Source organism: Peromyscus leucopus, chromosome X, assembly GCF_004664715.2.
Source record: "Peromyscus leucopus breed LL Stock chromosome X, UCI_PerLeu_2.1, whole genome shotgun sequence".
Lineage (NCBI taxonomy): Eukaryota > Metazoa > Chordata > Mammalia > Rodentia > Cricetidae > Peromyscus > Peromyscus leucopus.
This window is the reverse complement of record NC_051083.1, coordinates 19,915,237-19,937,560: the sequence shown is the minus strand read 5'-3', so window position 1 is coordinate 19,937,560 and position 22,324 is coordinate 19,915,237. Positions and strand designations below refer to the sequence as shown.

Below are 22,324 nucleotides of genomic sequence, written 5' to 3'. Positions count from 1 at the left end.
CGCTGGGCACGTTTACCTCAGCGGGCTGCTGCTGGGCCCGTCTACCTCTGTGGGCCACCACTGGGCCTGAGTGTCTCTGCCGGCTGCCGCCGGGTCTGAATATCCCTGTCGGCTGCCGCCGCTGGGCTCGTCTACCTCCACGGGCCGCCGCCACAGGCCTACCTGCGTCTGTTTGTCTCCGCCGCCGGGTCTGTCTACCTCTGTGGGCCGCTGCTGGGCCTGAATGTCTCTGCCGGCTGCCGCCGGGCCTGAATGTCCCTGTCGGCCGCTGCCACCGGGCCCTTTTACCTCAGCGGGCCGCCTCTGGGCCCGTCTACCTCTGTGGGCCGCCACTGGGCCTGAGTGTCTCTGCCAGCTGCCGCTGCGTCTGAATATCCCTGTCGGCTGCCGCTGCTGGGCTCGTCTACCTCCACGGGCCGCCGGCACAGGCCTACCTGCGTCTGTTTGTCTCCGCCGCCGGGTCTGTCTACCTCTGTGGGCCGCTGCTGGGCCTGAATGTCTCTGCCGGCTGCCGCCGGGCCTGAATGTCCCTGTCGGCCGCTGCCGCCGGGCCCGTTTACCTCAGCGGGCCGCCTCTGGGCCTGTCTACCTCTGTGGGCCGCCGCTGGGCCTGAGTGTGAGACTGTAAATTTTTGTTGACAGAAATTGTTCTTCTGGCACTTGTGTTCCCCCAAAGCAAGAAGTGGTTTCCAATGTAGATATTAGAAAGGGAATAGAATCCTTGCCAATTGCTTTCTGAATTTTCTACAGTTTAAGTACAGAAAGACCATATGACCAAGCATGTTATCTAACCTTTTCCAGCATGCTTCCTGATTCCCGTGAAACTGTTCTGGGGGCTGCATAGACATGTGGGTAGTGAAACATAACATTGCAAGCAGTCTTATGAACGTAGAGACACTTGTCGAATCCTACTGCATACAAGTTTGCCGTTCTGTCTGTCTAAAATTATCACAATTGTTTAAAATAGGTCAAAAATCTGTGCTCTCTAACTGTAACTCTTTGCCCAATGGTAGTATGAAACTAATTTCTTCTAAGGATGAATATTTCCTTTTATGTGGTACCATAGTTAGAATAGTAATTACAGTGCCGTTCAAAAGTGTCAGACACTCCTGAGCACTTTCAATACATTCTTTTTATCATCACAAAACAAACTCGTGAGATAGGTAATATATCTCTGTGCTATAAGTAAGGAAGTGGAGTCTCAGAAGTAAATTCGAGGATGTTGCAGAACAAACAAATTGGAGAACCAATATTTGAACCTTTGTTTCTAATTCCTAGGCCATTTGCTACATTTTACTTTTACAAGTTGAGTATCATTGTTGTTGGCTAAATTTTTAGAACAGTAGCATGCTTACAAGTGCTACACATTAATCATTGTGTTGGCATGACATCACGAAAATGAGATCACTTTCTAACACACTAAGATCTTGAGACACATTTTCTTCTAAAGGTCCGTAAGGCATTATGCATCTGTAGGTATACAGATCATAGGGTGGGCGTGTGTTATATGTACTGTTAACTTCATGTAAATTTAACTACCTGTAATGAGCAAAAGATAAAGGGGAATCATTTTAATATAGTTGTTTCCTCGTAGTCTGAGAGATGTCCTCATTGTCTGTGATGACCCCTGAGTGTTTGATATCTTGGGTTAGTAACAAACCCTATTTATGTGTTTTCCTATATACTCTGAAGCACTGTTTCACGGTACCAGAGTTAATCTGCTCTTGTGTGCTTTAGTCTCCTTTGTATCATTACGTGTGTACTTTAGATCCACTATAAAGTAAAAGAAGTCTTATCTGTATACATATTGCAGTATGACACTTGATCTGGTAATCATTGTAGCTGTTAAGTGACTGACAGGTCATGAACAGTGTAGACCAAGAGATGATTCACATTCCAGGTGGGAGGGAGTGGGACACTCTCATCACACAACTCCAAACAGCATTCCATTTACAGTACACGAATTTCCTGTATGTGGAGTTCCACTTAATGGTTTTAGACTACAATTGACCGTGGAATCTGAAGCCAATGTAAAGGGAGGAACTGCAGTAGTGTACATTGTTTTCACACTCCTCTCAGAGTGGGAAATGAAAAGTGATAGATAGACCCCATGGCTTACCAGACAAGTCAGCCCAAACTGTGAGCTCTGGCCTCCATGTGTGTGTGCAGGGGAATACACCCCTGCACACAAATGTGCACACGCATATACCATGCACAGCACACACAAGACAAAAATGGTAGACAAAACAAAGAACGCATCAAAGTACTGAAAAATCCAAAATTCTGTACCCAATAAGTTACTTACGATTGGAGGGTGGGTGGGCTTTTTTCTTTTTCATTTGTGTTTTTATTACACAGAAATTAAAAATATGTATTAATTCAAACAAACAACAGTGATGACATTCAGATTGATGAAAGAACTTAAGGCCCAAGCAGAGCATGGCTAGACACGATAAATGTGATTCATAGGAAGAGAATATTAAAAGCAAACACACAGTAACAATGGGGAGTGGACAGGGGTCTGAAGAATCCTAGTTCAAACTATCTGCACTTGTGTCTAGGGATTTGACCTTGAAGAACATACATGCTAAAATTTCATTCACTTTTGGAACATTTTTAACAAACTGGAGATATTAAAACATAGAGATTTATGAGGGCCACGCCGGGTCCAAACAGCTTCAGTCTTGTTGCCATGGGCAATACTGGCATATTAGATGCTGGACATAGTAATTGACATTAGCTTAATCCAGTAGATTGAAAAGACGATTTGGAGCCAGGTGCCAGAGATGCATGCCTTTAATCCCAGCACTGGGGATGCAGAGCCAGGCAGATATCTGTGAGTTCGAGGCCAGCATAGTCTACAGAGTAAGATCCAGGACAGGCACCAAAACTACCCTGTCAAGAAAAACAAAACAAAACAAATACCCAAAACAAAAAGACAGTTTGGTGGCCCCATCTGAACTCAGTACCAGTATCTCTTAATAGAGTTATAATATAAAAATTAAAAGAAATAAAAAGTAAAATGAAATACAGCTAAAGGAAGAGAGAGAGAGAGAGAGAGAGAGAGAGAGAGAGAGAGAGAGAGAGAGAGGAGAGAGAGAGCTGTATTGTGCCGCCAACATCATGTGCTAACCCATCTGGATATCAGAGCTAACATGCAATGTTTTAAGTATTGTAATTTCTCTTTCAAAGCTATAAAGTGCAGGGCTAGTGAGATAATGCAGAGATTAAGGGCACTGACTGCTCTTCCAGAGGTTCTGAGTTCAATTCCTAGCAACCACATGGTGGCTCACTATCATCTAAAATGATATCTGGTGTCCTCCTCAGGCATACATGCAGGCAGAACACTGAATATGAATAGATAAACAAATCTCTGGGCTGGAGAGATGTCTCAGAGGTTAAGAGCACTGGTTGCTCTTCTAGAGGTCCTGAGTTCAATTCCTTGCACCCACATGGCGACTCACAACCATAGATAAAAATAACTTAAAAAAAAACCTATAAAATTCAAAGGATATAAATGTACTTTCTGCCGCCACACAGCTAGTGTCGGTCAGAAATTACAAGTAAGCCATTGCCATTTCTTGCCTGAGCTTATATTCCTAGGTCCTTTCCCTTTTAATCTACATACTAACACACAATTTCTAGCATTTCTGTAGCCTACTAACCTGGGGCTTATGTGGAGAAATTAGATATGCTACACTTTGATGTCACTTTAAATAGTTCCTTATATTTTTAGTGAGTGAGTGTGTGTGTGTGTGTGTGTGTGTGTGTGTGTGTGTGTGTGTGTGTGTGTACATGGGAGTTCAGGTGAGCAAGTCCAGAAGAGAGGAGAGAATAGATACCCTGGGGTGGTAGTTAAAAGCAGTGATGTGTCTCTTGACATAGGCTCTGGGTGCTGGGGGGGGGAATTCTGGTGTCTGCAGTAACAGCAAGAGCTCCTAACCACTGAGGCATCTCTCCAGAGCCAGACAGCACCCCTCCTCTTCTCCACCTCCTCTTCTCTTTTCAGACTTTTTGTTTGAGCCAGACATTTTTATGAAGTCGATTCCAATGGGGAGGGTTGGTTCTAAATACGTCAATTTCAAGCTGTCAGTGGTTCCCAGTCATGTAAAGCCAAGAAGACGCTGAGAAAAATTCTTTGTTGGTTTATGTTGATAAAAACGTAACTAGAAATAAGAGTTTGAATTTAATAAGTACAATAGCAAGCAAAAAAAAAAGTTAATACCTCCCAAGGTTTGGTTAACACACCACGCCAAAGAAAGCACAAAATTACAAGTGACACAGTGTTGAGTAGCATTAACTGCTAGGAATCAATTGATCCATGAGCAAGAATTCTTTGCAGCAAATTGTAAGACTTTATCGTGAGCGACTCAGGGGCAGATTTCAAACAGGAAGACAGCATGAGGACGACTGCAAGTTGTCCTCACCAACACCTTTGGCTTCTTACAACATGAACTACATGAACCTACATGAACCTACAACATGAACAGAGCAGTTCCGGACTTTCTCAACAGAATTTCCTTTGGAAAGCCTTGAATAGTGCATAAACGACGCCCATACCTGGGATTTTATAAAAAGCACCGCCCCAAACCCTATAGGCCCCTTCAGTCCTGCATATGATTTCGCTGCAGTGGACTTTGAGGTACAGCATGGCGGATGAAAACACTTTCTGGTGGGGAAAGAAAACCATGTTAGACTCTTGAACTTCAGAACCAACTAGCTGAAGTGATGTAGGTGAAACTGTCAGTTCACCATCCAGAACTGTGTATACATTTTAGGAAAAACCAAACTTGAACCGACCAGAAACAATGAAAAATATGACCCACTGTCACATGCGTGTTCAAACTTGCAATGATATCCTAAATACCGAAAAGAGAAAACACTGCCATGCTTGGAGTTGTCTATATGGAACAAATAGAATACTGCTGTATTTGCTTTGTTTCTAGTGCTGAAAAATTAAGAGGAAAATATTTTAATTTGACTGTTTTAGCCTCTGGTGATATTTTCCTCAGGAAAGCACTTCATCCTCATTGTCTCCCAAAGTCCTGTGTGCTCAGCATGTGTGCCCCCTTATTTGCCCAAGAGACTCCAACTGCTATAAGAAATTGTATGGTCCTAATAGTGCTGTGAAAATGCACATTAGTGTTTTAGACATGTGTTATGGATTTATTAACACAGATCTTCCTAAAAATGTGCCGACATGATCAGTCTTTGGTTCAAGGACTTCTATGTACACCAAAGAAAACATTTTCCTTCTTTATAAGGTAGCATGAGTTCATCAAATTTGTTTCTGTCCGGAACAGTTCATGGCAAGCATTAGGGGTCTGCACTAGATATCAGAGAATCCTTTAACTGCAAGCGAAATCTGATGCCAAACTAACAGTGAGTTACTTTTGAAGTATCCAAAGAAGTAATATTTCCCACAGTGGACATGCCATGCCTTGCAATGTCGATGATGCCCAGATCTGTCTCTGGCTTTAGAAGGGGCCCTAGGTTTGGAAGCATCACTTTACAGTCATCTTCCAAAATATGACAAGAGCATCATCCTGGGGCTCTACATCATCAGTCTTCTAACCAACCGTTTCCTGTTGATCAGCTTCCAGGCCAGCCCCCTGCACACAAAACCATTATAATTGGATGTCCTGAAACATGGTACATGAATGAGGCCACGATCATCTTCATCTCTCCAGAGCTTATTCACTAAAAGCCTGTAGGTAAGTTAGGGTGATGAATGTGAACCCCAAGAAAACAATAAGTAATAAAGGAAAACCAGGACACAAAACCAACACCCTCTACTTCCTTTCCCAGGGAGACCACAAGGAAAGTGAGTTGACTGTTTTGTGTCTGTGTTTGATTGTACTTGTTGTCACCCTTGCCTTGTGAGAGCAATAACTGTCCACTTTGCTCATGCATTAACACATCAAGGCAGGGAACTGCAATATCCCTAGCTGCACTCTGAGCTCCAAACTGAACTATCCTTGGCCTTTATACCAGCGCAAGTCAGGAAAGACTGTTTCAGAAAGAAAAAAAAGCCGTAAAATGTAGTAAACAAGCTGAGATTCGTGAGTGTTCTTCAAACCAGCTACTCTAACAAAACTCTTCTGTGTCATAAAAAACAAAGGGCAATGGAGGAATCCTGCAGATTAAAGGGTACTGAATAGCCAGAGCAAAAGAATTCTGTGTAGGCCATCTCCTTCCAGCTGACCTCATCCTGAATGGCACGGAGTGCCTCAACTTTCTCTGAACAGGTTGAAGGGACTCTAGCTAGCCCAACCATGGCAATATGGCTCTGGGAGGCCTTGCCCTCCTCCCCCATTGCCTCTGCCTTGCTAAGAACCATAGGATTACATTCCTAAGGCTAGGTACCAATGTCCTTTCCCTTATTTGGCCATTTCCTCCTCCTGAGCCTGACTACCAAGGTCCAGCAATCAAAGTATTGAGGTCTAGCTATCAAAGTATTGAAGTCCAGCTATCAAAAGCCATTTGGCTCAACATGATCAATTAAATTTAAGCACCTCATCCTAACATGGGGTTTCCCCTTGTGCCTTTATAAACTGCCATTTTCCTGTAGACCATGTCTGTCTCCTCTCTACTCAGAGGCAGTTCTTTGTCCCTCTGGGACAAATACACCTAACTCCTCACTCTTGTTCCTTTCCCCTTCTCCCTCATCCATTATCTCCTGTCCTTGTCTCTTACTTCCTGTCCTTTGTCCTCCTGGGGCAAATGAATGTCCTTTGTGCTGAGAACTTGGTCTCGGTGGTCCTTCTTGTATAATATTAGAGGGTCCAGCCTTAACATTATACATCCCAGGGGTTCAGGACAGAGAAGTTTGAAAGGCGAGAACTATTTTTGGGAAATAGAATCTCAGCATACAGAGCTTTAGTACAGTCATTTATTCTTCCAAATCTTCTTCTTCCTCCTTCCGGTGCCCTGGAAGTCCCGATATATATATATATAAAATGAATTAACTAAAGGCTAAATTCGGGAAATATTTAAGAAGAGGCATCTAATGTGTTCAACTATAATCTTAAATTTGTTTGGTAGAAAACGTTAAGAATATATAGATTGCTAGGTCAATAGGACAAAATAAAACTGCCTTCTTTTTTTCCTGTGTCTCTTATCTATCCAAGCTATCTGCAGTTTTTCTGCAGGATGGGGGAAATTGTGCTCTGTCATTAGGCAACCTATGTACAGATAGATATCTCTGGTGATAGGTAAAGGGAGATCTGGAGCTAGAGATAAGATTTGGGAAGGAGGAAGTTAAGCTTAATTCGCACATCCGCCAGGCATTCTCCAACAGGTAGTCTGGAGACTTAAGTCTGTCCTTAGATACTACAGATGTATCTCTGATAAGATTCTTCCCTCCTTCTGGGGATGGACCTGGCCGGATGCTCCCAATGAAGATAATTACATGGAGGTTGAACTGGGGTTCTGGCTGAGCATAGCTGTCACTGCAGATGGTCATCTAAATATTTCTTCAGTAGTAGGAAAATGGTGCCCATTAAATGATGGAAAAGCTACAATAGCACACAAGAAACTCATAGCAGGAAACGGATGATAATCAAAAGCCAAATATTACCAAGACTCCTTGAGCCTCAGATTGACCTCTGGAAGGCCCTTGGCTCCTTCCAGGTATTAGCTTTGTCATAATCAGCTGAAATCCTACTTTGAATACTGTTGCAGCTTGTAGCAGGTCCTGTACTGATACTGGTCCCTTTAAGGTGTAACATCCTTCTAGCCAGTCAATTGTTTCTCTGCTCTGTGTGGCTCCTCCGTGGACTGCTGGGCCTAGGAATGTAGAGGCAAATCAAAGGTTTTATAAAACTGATACATGTAATAATATATGATGTATACGTGTGCCATAAGAGTGTGATATATACATCACACCTATATAGTTCATACACACAAATAACAAGAGGCTATATCTAATCATATATTTCTATAAAGCCATGTGCAATGCCATCATGTACATTTGTTCTTACTACTGTGGCTCTTTTCAGAGAGAGTTTACTACAAACATTTGTCCATGAAAAATTTGGAAACCGTTTTCATCTGTGCTCAGAAGGAGCCATAGAAACTTGTTAACTAATGCAAGGACATATGTCTGGGAAGCAGATGAACACACACCTTCTGGTAATGCCAAAATAGAACCCTCCAGGATCAGTGTTTCCTCATTAGACTCCACTGAAAATCAGTAGTGCAGGGAGTCTTTATAGGTGTGCACATAACAGCTGAGCATTTAAAAACACAGCACTGTGAACAGCAAGGCACTCGGTCTTGGTACAAGCTGACACACAGGTATTTGATCATCGCTTTGGCCTTGACCTTGACGTTAGTCCTCTCCTCAACATTCATACTCCACACTGAGAGTACAAAGTTGCTGGTAGAAAGATGTGCCTGACAGAACAGCTTTCTTTGCACGAATTTGTGTAAAATGTTAGCACTTGGTCTATAAACGGTGAGGATACACTCAAAAGGTTTCAGAGAGAATTTACTACTAGGCAAACTTCCCAGTCAAAGCCCATGCAGACATGTTTAGTTCCTGTTGAGATGGGCACAGTAAAAGTGCCCTTCAAGGATATGGTAAAAGCCTCATGACCGACCATCCAGTCTTGTCTGAAAACCCATCATTTCTGAGAGTTCATGTCTGGCCTTCCAAAAGAAAATATGTCTGCGTTCAATGATAAGGTTTGATTTGGAAGGTAGATTCCACATCAAGCAGTAACTTAGGAAAATGCCACCAGAGGGGTTGACAGCTCTAGTTGGGCCTATTTGTGCCACCATCATTAACTAGATTCATTTGCCTTCAAGAGTGGTCTGTTGGGTCCCATACCCCCAATTCCGTATTTTCTGGTGCGCTCTGTTGCAGTTTCTGGATTGTCCAAGGCAGAGGTAAGAAGCTGAGATGCAGAGACCCTTAGGAACACAGTAGGTTGGTTACCCTACCCCACCAGATCCCTAGTAATAGCACTTTTCCTCACTGCATGGCTGCCCCATGTCAGGCCTTTCCACATCCTCCTCCCTTGCAATGAACACTAGGCACACTGGACTCAGGGACCTTTTAGGAACTTCTAGGACTTGGTGAATGCCTCCGAAGGAACCCCTGGCAAATTGTCACAATCCTTCCCTGTCACTATTTCCACTTCAGCCTGAGAGGAGACCCAGGATAGCCTTGAGGGCTTTCTTCTGTGGCCATGAATCTTACTGCCAGACCCACCCCAAAGCCATCTGAATCTCAGAAGACTCACTGTTAAAGTGGGCGACCTTAAGGAATTCAGTTTAATTGTTTGAGGGGATGTTAGCTTGTTTTTTTTCTGATACTTTATTATTTTGAGACAGGGTTTCTCTGCCTAGCCCTGACTGTCCTGGAACTCACTCTGTAGATCATGCTAGCCTCAAATTCAGAGATCCACATGCCTCTGCCTCTTGACTGCTGGGTTTAAATGCATGCACCACCACATCTGGCTTCAGCGTGAATATTTTATGTGTGCACTAAGCCTTCCTTGCCACCCTGTCTCCTGGGATTTCTGTCATGTGGTCTAAAGTCTTGCTCACTGCCATAGAACAAAAACACCCCTGCCTGATTTCTACAGTACCTCTTTGCTTGCATTATCTGTGATCTACCTGGAAAAATCACAGATAATTGGAGACACAGTGGTCGCTGCATTTCCCACTGCTCTTTAGATGTCCTTTTACATCTTAGGTTGCTTTAGACCTCCTCTACCCCACTTACTGTCTTCTGTTAAAACGTCTGTCCTTTACTGCTACCATCCCACACCAATTACTTTTAATCAATTATGGTTAAAATGCCAAGTAATGCTTGTCCTTCTGTGACAGATCAGAGGGACCCGCCTCTCACTCCAGCCCGGGATATTAAGCCCCACTTATCATTGGTAAATAATTTTCAGTGCTGTTAAATGCTGGAACTGTTAGTGCTATCTGGAGCTTCCCTTCACTCTACTGTAAATCTCCTTTGAATGTTCTCTGTGTGTGACTCAGACTCTCACTCTGCACTTTGTCACAGGCTGTCTGTCTGCTTGTGCCTGTCAGTCTTAAGCGGCTCTGATTTGGACGCCGACCAATGTGCCCTGGTTGTATCCTGGTGGCTTGGAGCAGTGCACAGATGCCTTGAGTACACTGCAGTGCCAAGACATGTGCATACCATCTCCAGCTCCAGAAGGTGCTCTACCTGCCAGGGTGTTCTCAAACAGCTTGAAGAGGTTTTGTATGGGTTTGCATTTTGGCATCAAAAGCAAATATACAGCCCTGGGTATACACCTCAGAAGGCTCTGCAGCCATTTCACCCAGACCAGAGGCCAGCAGTGGGATGCCCTGGTGGCCCAGTGGGATGGCTGCCATGGGTGCAGTTCACAACACTCCATCAGCATGAAGGGTTGTGAAGTTACTGATGCAAAGCCTTTTGCCACACCCCCATTCTTGCTGTATGAGCTGGCAGCATGATTCACTTTCTGAGTCAGCTTGCCCTCTGCTGCTGTAATGTTAGATCAGTTATAAAAACGTCCCTTGTCGTCCTTTCTGCCAATTTGGTGTCTGGGGTTTTGTTTTTCATGACCCCCTGGGCTAAGCTGGTAGCTTTAACAGGAGAGGGTAGCTGAGACAGCAGACTCCTAGAAGCAGCCTCTGCTGTCCCTGCAGAGGCAGCAGCCCTTGTGGTAGCACCAGTGGCAGCAAGGGGGCAGTGGAAGAGTTCTTGGGACAGACAGGCTGGGGCAGAAAGGATGGGGAGCAGAAGGAGAGGATGCAACAAGGGACAACAGAAGGACAGAGGAGCCAGAGCAGTGATGCTGAAGAAAGACAGAAGGCTGTGAGGAGCCAGAGATGGAAAAGGGTGGGATCCACCTCCCTGGAAGGGTTCCAGGTGTTTGGGAGGGTCAGGGGTCTTGAGAGTCTAGGTTTTGGACCTCTGACAATAGCCCCTCTTAGGGGCCAAGGATCCCAACACTTTGGACCCTACAGCCCAGTTGTTAGCCTCAAGGAACCGAGCATCTAAGATAGAAATGTAAAACTTGGGATATGGAGTGCTCCCTAGTCTGGTCCTCTCTGCTGCTGCTGAAAATCAGGGATTATAATGACTCGATTGTCCTACAGACACTGGGGATGAAATCCTTGAGGAATAATCCTCCAACCAAAGTACTGGCAGCCAAAGGTCTCTAAATTGTTTCACCTTAAAGAGAATTTAGTGCTATTACTTTGCTTAATGGAGATATTATTAAACTTCCCTCTAACTTTTCTTTACATCCATACATTACTTCATCTCTCAACAGTCATATGAAAGCCCCCGTTTTGCAGTAGATAGCAATTAACACCAAAACCTTCAATGGTCAACTTGAAAGAATAAGAGACTTGGAATGCTCTCCCCAAATGGGACATCTAAACCATGAATCTGTCCCTTCCAAGTATCAAGGACCGTGAGAGAAGAGGGGAAGGAAAGATTGTAAAAGTCAGAGGTGGACATTTTCAGGGAAAATTCATTTGCTCAACACGACAGAACTGTGGCCCACGTGAATTCAAAGGCAGATGTGACCATGTGCACAACACGTTCACAAGATCAATCCGGGAAAAATCTCAGCGTGGATTAGGACGCAGTTCCTGATTTCACATCCCTAGTTGAGGAGCTATCAGCAGTAGACGATTATTGGGGAGGAATCCAGTTTTGTTAGGGATTTGGTTCCTGAGAGGAGACCCCTGCTCCATTAGAAACTCTTAAAGCCGTGCACATACAGGCACCATTCCATGGTCTCAGGAGGATGCTACAAAGTACATGAAGCTGGGACGGAAAAGTGGCAGGGGGGACAGAAGGCAAATTTTATGGTAGATCTGATCAGAGAAAATCATGTGCATGAATGAAATTATTGAATGATAAAAGTGGTTAAAGGCCCTTGAGACCAAGCCTGATGGTCTATTTCAAATCAGAATGCATGGGAAATTAGGAAAGTGCCAGCTACAACAAGTTGTCTCCCAACTACCACACTTAGACCATAACATGTATCTGCATAGAGACACACAGAGAGATATAAACGTTTAAACGTAACTTTAAATTTTTTTAACTATATTGAATGCATTAATTTATGAACATATTCTTATGATTGTGGACATGATCCCTGCACATGAAAGCTTATGACTGAAGAATTCAACAGATTGCACAAGTCTTTCATTTTCCATATGCAGCTAAAACTATATGAGTCTGCTTTGTACAAATACCTCAGGAAAGACACTCACAGGTAATATTATTTTTTTTAAAAAAAATAAAAGTATATACAAATCTCCTGAATAATTTTATTCATATAGCATCTGTACCATGATGATATCATTTGATTTAGAGATGCAATATTTTATAATTTTTCACCATGTGAAGGAATTTTGTTAAAGAAATTTTTACATTAAATCACAAGTGCAACAAGCCTGAGTGTTTTTATGATTTAGTTAATTGTCCCTTCTAATTTCATTCAATGGAAAGAGATAAGTTAGGAAAAATTTGAAAGTGTAACCGGCAATAGATTCTTCCCGAAATGTGTGTAAACACTTCTTTGTCTAGGTATAACTTCTACTTTATATTCTGGTTAACTATTTTCTTTTTATTTTTTGGAGACAGGGTTTCTCAGGGTAATTTTGGGGCCTGTCCTGGATCTTGCTTTGTATAGCAGGTTGGATTTGAACTCAGAGAGTTCCACGTGGCTCTGCCTCTCATGTCCTGGGACCAAAGGTGGGTGCTGCCACCACCACTCAACTTCAGGTTAAATTTTTTAAACAATGTTTAATTGAAAAATCTTTAAAGTAAATGAGATACCTGTCCATGAAGTGTTCTTGCAGGCACTAAAGCAAGATTATAGACTAGGGAAAATTAGTGAACTGAGACATATATATGACATAAAAAACATATAGGAGTTATCTTTAATTAAATAACTGATATTAGAATGTCCTTATAATAACTTATGAGGAATATTCAAGAATGATACTGTCAAATACCACAAACTAATTCTATGTGGAAAGAGGGCATGGGAGGAAGATGTAAGGGAATGAAATATTAAAACACTTCTAGACACAGTTTCAGGGAAGCAATCAGCCACAGTGTCATGATGGCAGTGAAGTAGCTACAGTGACATAATAGTTGTCGCCATAGCAACAGGAAGAATCTGACAGTACATAGGAAGTGTCTGTTCCTAGCCACTGGCTGAAGAGACATAAGAGCAAATAGGCGCTAGAAGCCGCACCTGTCTTGAGAGCTGCCCTATGGCAGAGCTGAAAATCATATAAACTGGAACGGTTATTTCAGTGGACAATGGGGCTGGTCAGGTAGAGTTTCAACATTTGATCATAACATCTTTGTGTTTTTGGTCCCAAGCAGTAGTTCACATTAAGATTCTGATTGGGGAACTTGAACTTGGGCTTTGGGTGTACATAGAATTCCTGTTTGACATGTTTCCTCCACTGCCTAGTGCCATCTGCCTGCAGAATCTGAATCCATCAGAGCAGCTCTGACTGGTGGATCCCCACACAAGGCTGCGGATTTGGGTATCAGCACGGGGCTGAAAGTTAAGCACCTGAGAGATCAGTTGCTGAATGATGACAGATGTTCCTCTCCCTTTAAAACTCTTTTCAGGAAAAGGAGAAGAGATGACAAGGAGGAAGACACCCACCTTCCCCGTCATTCGAAGAGGAATAAGAAGGACCAGGCCTTCCAGGACCCACATGCTATAGAGGTAGGAACTATGGCCACCCAGCTTCTCCACTTGACTCATTGCCCGCTCTGTGGTGTTCATTTCCATCTCCACGAGGCAAGAGAACCCTCCCAGATGTCCTCAGGAAAGTCTTCTCCTTGCCTGCAATGGCTTTGAGGTAGAGCAGGATTTTAAGTATTGACATAAGCGTGATTTTACTGTGCATCAGAACAGAGACAGGGCTGTCAGAGAGGCTTTCCTAGGCACAACCAGGAGGAATGGGGTTCCAGAAATTCCTCCACCTTGCAAATGAGGAGGGAGAATCGAACCCCTTCTGCAGTTAGGATAGAAATAAACTGCAAGAACAGAGAGGCATGCTACTAGCTACAGTGCTTTCTTGCTTTCTCCCTGAAAAACCTAAGAGCCAAGTGGGGGTTGTGGGAAGGGATTTGGGAAATCGTTAGTGGTGCTTGTGCTAAAGAGCTGGCATTTCAACTTCAACAGACTTCACTTTAACAACCAGTAAGTGGTAATGCAGCATGGTTTGAATGGTAGCATAACTTAGTGAGGAGGGAGCATTGTAAAGGGTTGCTGGACAAGTCTCATCAGGTAATGAGTAAGCATGGCTCAATTTTTCCTTTCCCGAACAAGAGATAAAAGGCTTATCAACATGTGCCTTCCTCTGGGACGCAAACACAGGTAGGTTTTGGATAAAATGTACCCAGACCTACCCTAGTCAAGCAAGGAGTGTTCTTGACCCACTGAGTTTTCTGTTGCATATGGTCACCTAAATATGAATACTGGCCTTTGTTTCCAAGGTTAGCATCCTTAGACCTCCATGTGTAAATCTGCTCCCTGGAACAAAGATATGAGACATGGTAGTGCAAACCTAAGACAGAAAGCTTTGGTACATGTCTGTCTTCCTGATAAAGAACAATGGCTTCACAGTGTTTTCCTGATGGCTGAGTAAAAGAAGAAATGGACAGTGTGGGGTAGCTGTGGGTCACTAGTACAGATGCCAGACCTTCGCTCTGCTATTGATCACATGGAAACTAATGCTCAAGTTCCAATTAAACAGCAGTAAGACAAATGGGAAAAATACATTAGGGGCTTCTTACCTATTCTGGTTAGACTTCTGCGAATCCTTGATTTTCCCCAGCTGTTGGGACTACAGCTCTTAGTGACACCACTGTTTTATGCAGGGTGAGTTAGGCTGTCTGCTGGAATGTTTGGTAGCCTCTGTTTTTTAAAATTCTATTTATTCTGCCTTCTAAATATATTTTGTTTTTGTTTTTCGAGACAGTGTTTCTCTGTGTAGCTTTGCACCTTTCCTGAATCTAGCTCTGTAGACCGGGCTGGCCTTGAACCACAAAGATTTGCCTGCCTCTGCCTTCCGAGTGCTGGGATTAAAGGCATGCACCATCACTGTCTGGTGGTAGCCTCTTATTTATCTTTCTGGTGTTAGCAGTTTGTAGTCCATGCTTGTTAATTTAACTGCCAGCCTCACAGGATATGGAACCGCCAGAGAGGAGCATCGCTTTTTAATACTCTTCTGTATTCTTTGAAAGGTCATGCGTGGATATGATATTTCTTGATCATCTTCACCTACAATCTCTCCCTGCACCTCTACCCTGGACTCCCCCAACCAATATTGGTCTAGGTGTCAGAGCCTCCCTTTCACTGTGTATCCATGCACCTGTTTAACCCACTCTGTCCAGCTAGTGCTTCTGAAGTGCACAGAGCCTTGGGGTGATCCACTGAGTCCAAGGTAACTGACCAGGGGCCATCTACCCAGAGAGAAGTGACTCTTCCTTCTCCAGCAGCCATCAGTGCCCAGTAGCTCCTTAGCTGGAGGTACAGCCACAACAGCACCTCCCAGGGGATTAACCTGGCTTCTGTTTTCATTTTCCCGTCATTTGTATCATTAGCCAATTGAAGGTCTCTTTCCACCTCCTGTGGAGCCTGGAGACCTGCCATCCTTCTTCCAGGTGCTGTCTTCCTTCTCTCCTGTCATTCTAAGCTACTGTCTGCATCCCTGCCACCATCTCTGTGGCGGTTCCTTTTCTAGAGCTGCTCACTGCACCCTACTTTCTGCAGCTGCCCCTTCCTTGGCCATTGATTACACTGGAGAACTCAACCTGGGGAGCCTGCTAAACTCAACCCCTGGAATGTATGTTTACCCAGCCAGGAGTCCTCTGCAGTGGCTGGGATGTTCTTGTGTGTATGTACAGAGCTTTCAGCGACTCTTTCCTCCTCCACTCTCTGGGTACCAGTGCATGTTCCATGTGTTTCTGCCAACATCATCAAGATGAGCACAGCCTGTTGGGATACTTAGCAAAACTGTGTGGGTGGCCTCCGTGTTCTTTGTCCTCTTTCCCATCTGTCCATTAGAATATCTGTCTGTTCAGCTCAATGGAGTTCTCAGCATGAAAGCCCAGGCCTCCACATGTTCTTGCCATGACGGCTCTTGTGCTTTCTATGGCTGGAGAAATTCTGTAGGGGCCACACACCCTCATCTTATCATCATGTGTCTGCCTCTTAAAATCTTCCTCACACTCCTGAGTTCTTGTTCTGTCTGTTAATATTCTGCCTGTCCTACACTGGCTGGTGCAGGTACCTTTCATCCTTTCCTTCAGTCATTTATTTTATTCTTTCAGATCATAATATAATTATATCATCTCCCCTTCCCTTTGTCCCCTGAATCCCTTTCATACACCCCTCCTTCTTGCTCACTGTCAAATTTTTGACCTCTTTTTCTTTAATGTGATTACACTCACACACACACACACAGAGATACACAGACACACACTCACTCACACACACACACACACACATACACACACGCAGGGACTGAAAAATAAAGTCACTATAATCTTACGAACGTCAGTATAACCTTACTTTTATGCATGTCTTCTGGACTGAGCATTTGGAATTGGATAAGCAGATGGTGTGCTCTTTTTCTCACTGTCCCCTTAGTTGCCTATAGGTTTTATTTTTGTTTCCTTTTGTTTTGTTTTTGAAACATTCAGTGACTCAGGCCTTCCCTGTCCACTTGGGCATGTCTGTCACGGTTGTTCTTCTGTTCATGCTTAGGCCTTCTTGGTGGTGAGACTTTATGGGTGCAGTTCTGTCATTCCTAGAAGACAGTCTCACTGTAAACTCCATGATTCTCCGTTCTAACAATCTCTCTGCCCCTCTTCCACTATTTCCCTCGTGTCCGTTGTGAGGTGGCTCCACAATTCTGCATTTACATTAGTTGTGCTTTTCTTTAATGGTTCTGTCTGTTGCAAAAGGAAGTTTCCATGATGATGCATGGAGACCACACTTCTCTGTGGGTATAAGATAAATGTAGTTAGGGAATACACTGTCTTGGTAAAGTGGCAGTTACTGGTTCTCCAGATTCCATTACTACTTCTACCCTTGGGTAGTTGGCTAGGGTTCCTGTACCAGGTATGATTTCCCTCCTACTGATCAGGGCTGAAGGCTGATTAAGGGTCTGCAGGTTACCACTGATGTTTGTGCCACAGTCGCACCCTTAGGGTTATCTGACCGTGTTGGTTGTTGTGGTTCACAGGCTTCTTAGCTGGGTAGGACTGCTGGATGCATCCCTCTTGTGCAAGCTTGTACTCAAGAAAGGTAGTCAGCCATGAAAGCAAGTTCTCAGAGAAGAGGCTTTTGGGTCAGTTCCAGCTCAGGGGCCTCTGGGGACAGGATGAGATTCCTGCTCCATTAGTAAATACACAAGCATGTGTTTGGGTAGATTGGGCATCCCAAGGGCATGTGTCTACCCAGGCATTCTCTCACAAGTGCAGCCCAAGTGAGTATGGCTCTGAGTCTACTGAGAAAAAAGCACCACATGTGATTCTCTGTCCTGTCCTCAAATAGAGCTCTACCTGTTCTCTGCTGGCCACACAGCTTCTTTGGCTCTGAGGCAAACATGCAGACTTTATTAAGGCCTTGAACAAAGTATAACCTTGCTCATGCACATGCGCCTGGGCCACATCATCATTGTTTAGCACATCTGGAATCTTTAAATGGTGAGGTGTTCTTCCCCAGATTTTTATTACATATGCTTTTATATTATAGAGTGTGTGGACCTGCAAGGGCGTGCCCAAAACAAGTGCTAACCTATGTGGAGAGTGCAGATAAACAAGAGTGGGCTTTGTGTGGCTGAAGAGATGGCTGAGCAGTTGGGAACAGTAGCCTCTCTTTCAGAGGACATGGACATCCATACTGAGGGGTTTCCTTCCACGTGTAACTCCAGTTGGAGGGCTTGCATCCCCCTGTTCTGTCCTGCACAGGCACCTAAGTACTCATGGTGCACATAGCATATACTCAACAAGACATGAACCAATCAATCTCTTTTGTTTGTTTGTTTGTTTTCAAGACAGGGTTTTTCTGTATAGGCCTTGCTGTCCTGAAACCCATTCTGTAGTCCAATTTGCCTTGAACTCACAGAAATCCAACTTCCTCATGCCTCAGGTGCTGGAATTAAAGGCATGTGCCACTACAACCCAGCCAATTAATCTTCTTTTTTTTTCCCCTAAAGAATTGGGTTTCCTACTTGAGTGGGCGTTCTGAAGAGATATTTCTGGGACCAGTCAGTACATGCTAAGAAGCATTCATGTGTCAATAAAATTTTGGACAGTCTTGAAGCATTTCAGGTCTTTTATGTTCTGGGAAGAGAACTCCCCTCTGAAACTGAGGTGGAGGAAGGTGAAAATATTTCTGCTATGAAGAGCAGTTTGGGCTGTCAAAAGGGCAAGCCAATCAAGCAGTAAACCAATTCACAGTTGGTCCTGCATCATAACTATTTCTTAATTGAAAGATTCCTGCTCAAGGTCATTCTCACAGCAGGACTGTTACATTGTCCAGGCTTTGTAAGTGGGAGGACTCTTGATTAGATGACTCGCCACTGTGGATGGAGAAAGCACTGTTGGGGAGTGGGAGGTTAGTCTGTCTTCGCCACAATGGAGCACACTGAGCACTCTTCCCAAGGTCTCTTCTCCAGCACTGCACTTCATTTCTCTAATCTCTTGTTGGAAGTCAGGAGGAACTGAGTCTCACTTCGATTTTGATTGGCAGTGTAGTAGCATTGTGTGATTCAGTTACTTACAAAGTGAATCTTTGTCTATAAACCTCTTGCTATAGATGAGATGGAAAGCAAAGATATCCCAAACCTAGAAATAATGTTTTCCTGTCTCAAGCTGTCTAAGAGTGTGGTAGTTTGAGGAAGAAAGGCTCCAATAGCTCATATATATAAATGCTTGATCCTCAGTAGCTAAATCCGTTTGGGAAGGATTAGGAGGTGTGGCCTTGTTGGAGGAGGTGTGTCACTATGAGGGTGGGCTTTGAGGTTTCAAACCCCCATTCCATGCCATTCCCAGTTTGCACTTGCTGTCTGTCTGTGTCTGTCTGTCTGTCTGTCTGTCTGTCTCTCTCTCTCTTTGCCTCGTGGTTGTGTGTCCCATTATATGCTCCCATGCCTGCTTTCCTGCTGCCATGCAGCGTCCATGGTGGTCACAGACTCTAACTACCCTCTGAAACAGTAGGTCTCCAATAGCGCTACTGTAAGCCACCTTAGTCATGGTATCTTCAGAACAATAGAAAGTAACTAAGACAACATTAGTGTGTTTCCAACCAATTATTAGTGTTGACATTTATTAACTACCCTTCAAATTTCAAATGACATACCATAAGAAATCAGGAACATCATTCTATATCATCAAAACCACATCAGTACGCTCCTTGTTACCAGAAATGTGCCTGTAGACTCTATTTAATTAACAGACATAGTATCGTTTAGATTAATTACATTTACTTAGGCCTTCTTTTTGTTGTTTATACTTTTTTTCTTCTCTGCCTGCCTGAATACCTGTCTGGCTCGCTGTTTTGGCAGATTTTCAATACACAGCTAGGACTGGCCTGGAACTCCCTATGTAATCCAGACTGGCCTCCCGATCCTCCTACCTCTGCTTCCCAAGTGCTGGTGAAACAGGTATGTGCTAATATACCCTGCCAGTTTTTCCCTTGTAAAAAGTGTTTAGTGATTTCTGGTTGTTAATATTTGAGATGCTGAAGTTGTAAAAACCATCAATGAACATTATTGTAATTATGATGCCTCTACATAAGTGAGATAAAAATTTTATGTCAACTAGAAATGAGAAGCTCCTCATCTACTATTTTCTTCACAATGTCTCTGAAGAATTTCATTCAGGACTGTGAGTTTTTCTTTAAGTTCTCACAGGCAGAGTCTCAGATGGATAAAGTTTACCTTAACATGACTATTTTGCTTAAGATGATCATAACCTTGACATTCTGATCCTCCAAACTCCACCTGGTTCTACACCAGTTCTTCTCAGCACCTGGTGTGCTAAACTGGGCTTCAACCCAGTATTTCCTGTGTGCTAGGTGAGCTCTCTACCCATGTCACCATATCCTCAGCCCCTTAATGTACTATATTCCTCTCCATATGATACTATAATCTTCATGTCACAAGAGTGTAAACCAAATATGCTCCCGTTTCTGATGGTTCCCCTACTTGCCATATTGTTCAGAATATAGCCCAGCAGAAAAAAAGAAAGAAGAAAGAATGAAAGAAAGAACCCACACCAAACAACCAAGAAAGTAAATCTACCTAAGGGAAACCAGAGTGTGTAGTGGGTGATTTTATTCAATGTGATAGGTTACCTCGCTTTTGAGTGTTTATAAGCAAAATATACAGTAAAATTGCTACATCTAGATTTTTACACTGGAGGCCTTTAAGGGGTATAGTTTGTCTGGGTTCCTCTGAGACTTCTTTCACCAAGTGATTGCACTTTATAGACTGTGAAGCCTTTTGTAGAGTGTGATGCCAGTATTCTTCAAGCTGACCAGGAAATGATGACAGTATCATAATAGCCATCCTCCTTCTGTCTTTCTCCTTCCAGTCGTCAAGCAGTGATAATGAAAAGATCCACAGCAACATCAATAACCCCAACAGAGAAAGTGTTCCAAAGAGCAGCTTAAACCCGGACCATGCTGAACTTAACTGCGAAGTCCCTGAGTTCTACCATGAGGACTATGCACTGGGCCAAGACCAAGGTCCTTACTCCTTCATAAACCAGATCCTGAAGGAGGCTCATTTCTACAAACTGCAGCAGAGAGGACAATCTCTGGCATGATCACCTAGGCGTCCTCCTCCCTTGTCTATAAAAAGCAATGGCATTCACATAAAGCAGTCTTGGCTTTTGTCTGTATTTTCAGTAAGAGGTCAATGGGCATTTGTAATCTTTTGCTGTTTTGCTCCACCACTGCGATTTCAAATGGTCCTTCATGACAGTTTGATATGTTTTCTGTCAAGTCTGATGTCCTGTTCATGTTAAAATTGCAACATGAGGACATCTCTTGATATTGAATGACTTATATGTCCATTTCCGGTTGGGTTCCAAGTCACTCATCTAGGGTCTGTGTTAAATGTCGTTTTAAAATGTGACTCCTTCTGAAAAGCTAAGTGTCCCAAAAATGAATGGCTGGTTTTCATTAAAACTTGAAAGAAGAAACAGCAACAAGAGACAAGCCAACACCAAGCGGTAATGAGCATTGTGTAGGAGGGAGAATGTGACTGGTTCTCATTCTGAAATGACTGACAGGGCCGCTCCTCAGAAGGGAGATACTCTACAGAAATCAATCTCTACTTACAATGGTGCCAATGTCAGCCATGCAGTTGTACATGTGAAGCCTGTGTCTAGTAACTGCACTCTTTGTATTCCAAGGGAGAAGCCTTCTTCCTTTAGTGCTCCTGTGTGTGCCCTTCATACCTTGTGCAAAGGACTTGTAATTCTGTCAGAGAAGTGCATAGCAATGCCGTGGCTTAAGTGCAAAATCTACTTGTGAACCACTTATGTATTGTTCCTTATAGTTCCATTTATTATGTCTAATGTTGATAAAGTCTAAGCTACTGGACATGATATCTGACTCAGAGGTCTTGTAGAGCTGGGTGGGATGACTGTCCGTTCTATAACAAGTCTTTCACGGTGAAGAGGGCATCTCACATCATCAAAATCCATAGGGTTCTTTGGGGGAGGGTGGGCCAGTGGAACACAAGGAGCTCAGCCTGCTTCTGCTTCCAGTGGATTCACTGCTTTGTGCCATCATGTCTGATCTTTCTAAAGTGATTATTTGGTTTGTTTTTGAAGTCGGGCTCTGACCATGTCACCAAGCAGGAACTGGAATGACTATTTACCTCTAGCTGGACTCAAAGTCCTGGAAATCTGCCTGCTTCATCTCTTGTCCCGTGTCAACACCTTACTGTCTTTTGCAAGTTATTTAACTGCTTATCACGAGCCTAGGACCTAACAGATCCCAAGTCCTTATTGGAATGGTGTAACCTCATCCTCCACAACGGTCCCTCATGTAAAGTACAATTATTTTGTAAGTAACCAGCAGGCAAGAGAAGGGATCCTTTTCCAGTGAAGAATCAAGTATCTGGAACAAGGACAGAAGGTGTCACCAAGGGTGATACGAGGCTTGTTTTTAGGGAGTAAGGACCTAACTGGCCTCTAGGAACAACCTAGTATGTGCTGCACTCCAGTGAGTTCCTCCCAACACCCCTTGAGACAGAAGTAGGGTGAGCTTTAGAAGTCAGAGGCAGGGAGGGAAACATG

The 22,324-nt window shown here is 43.6% G+C and overlaps 1 protein-coding gene across 1 annotated transcript; it reads left to right on the top strand.

Annotated features, from left to right (window-relative positions):
* Positions 1-13,109: 13,109 nt before the first annotated feature.
* On the top strand, positions 13,110-20,917 carry LOC114702834 (protein FAM104A-like). Its single transcript, XM_037199261.1, has 3 exons — positions 13,110-13,314; positions 13,622-13,721; positions 20,609-20,917. The coding sequence occupies exons 1-3, from the start codon at positions 13,301-13,303 to the stop codon at positions 20,840-20,842; spliced, it is 348 nt and encodes a 115-aa protein (XP_037055156.1). The 5' UTR covers positions 13,110-13,300; the 3' UTR covers positions 20,843-20,917.
* The last annotated feature ends 1,407 nt before the right edge of the window (positions 20,918-22,324 follow it).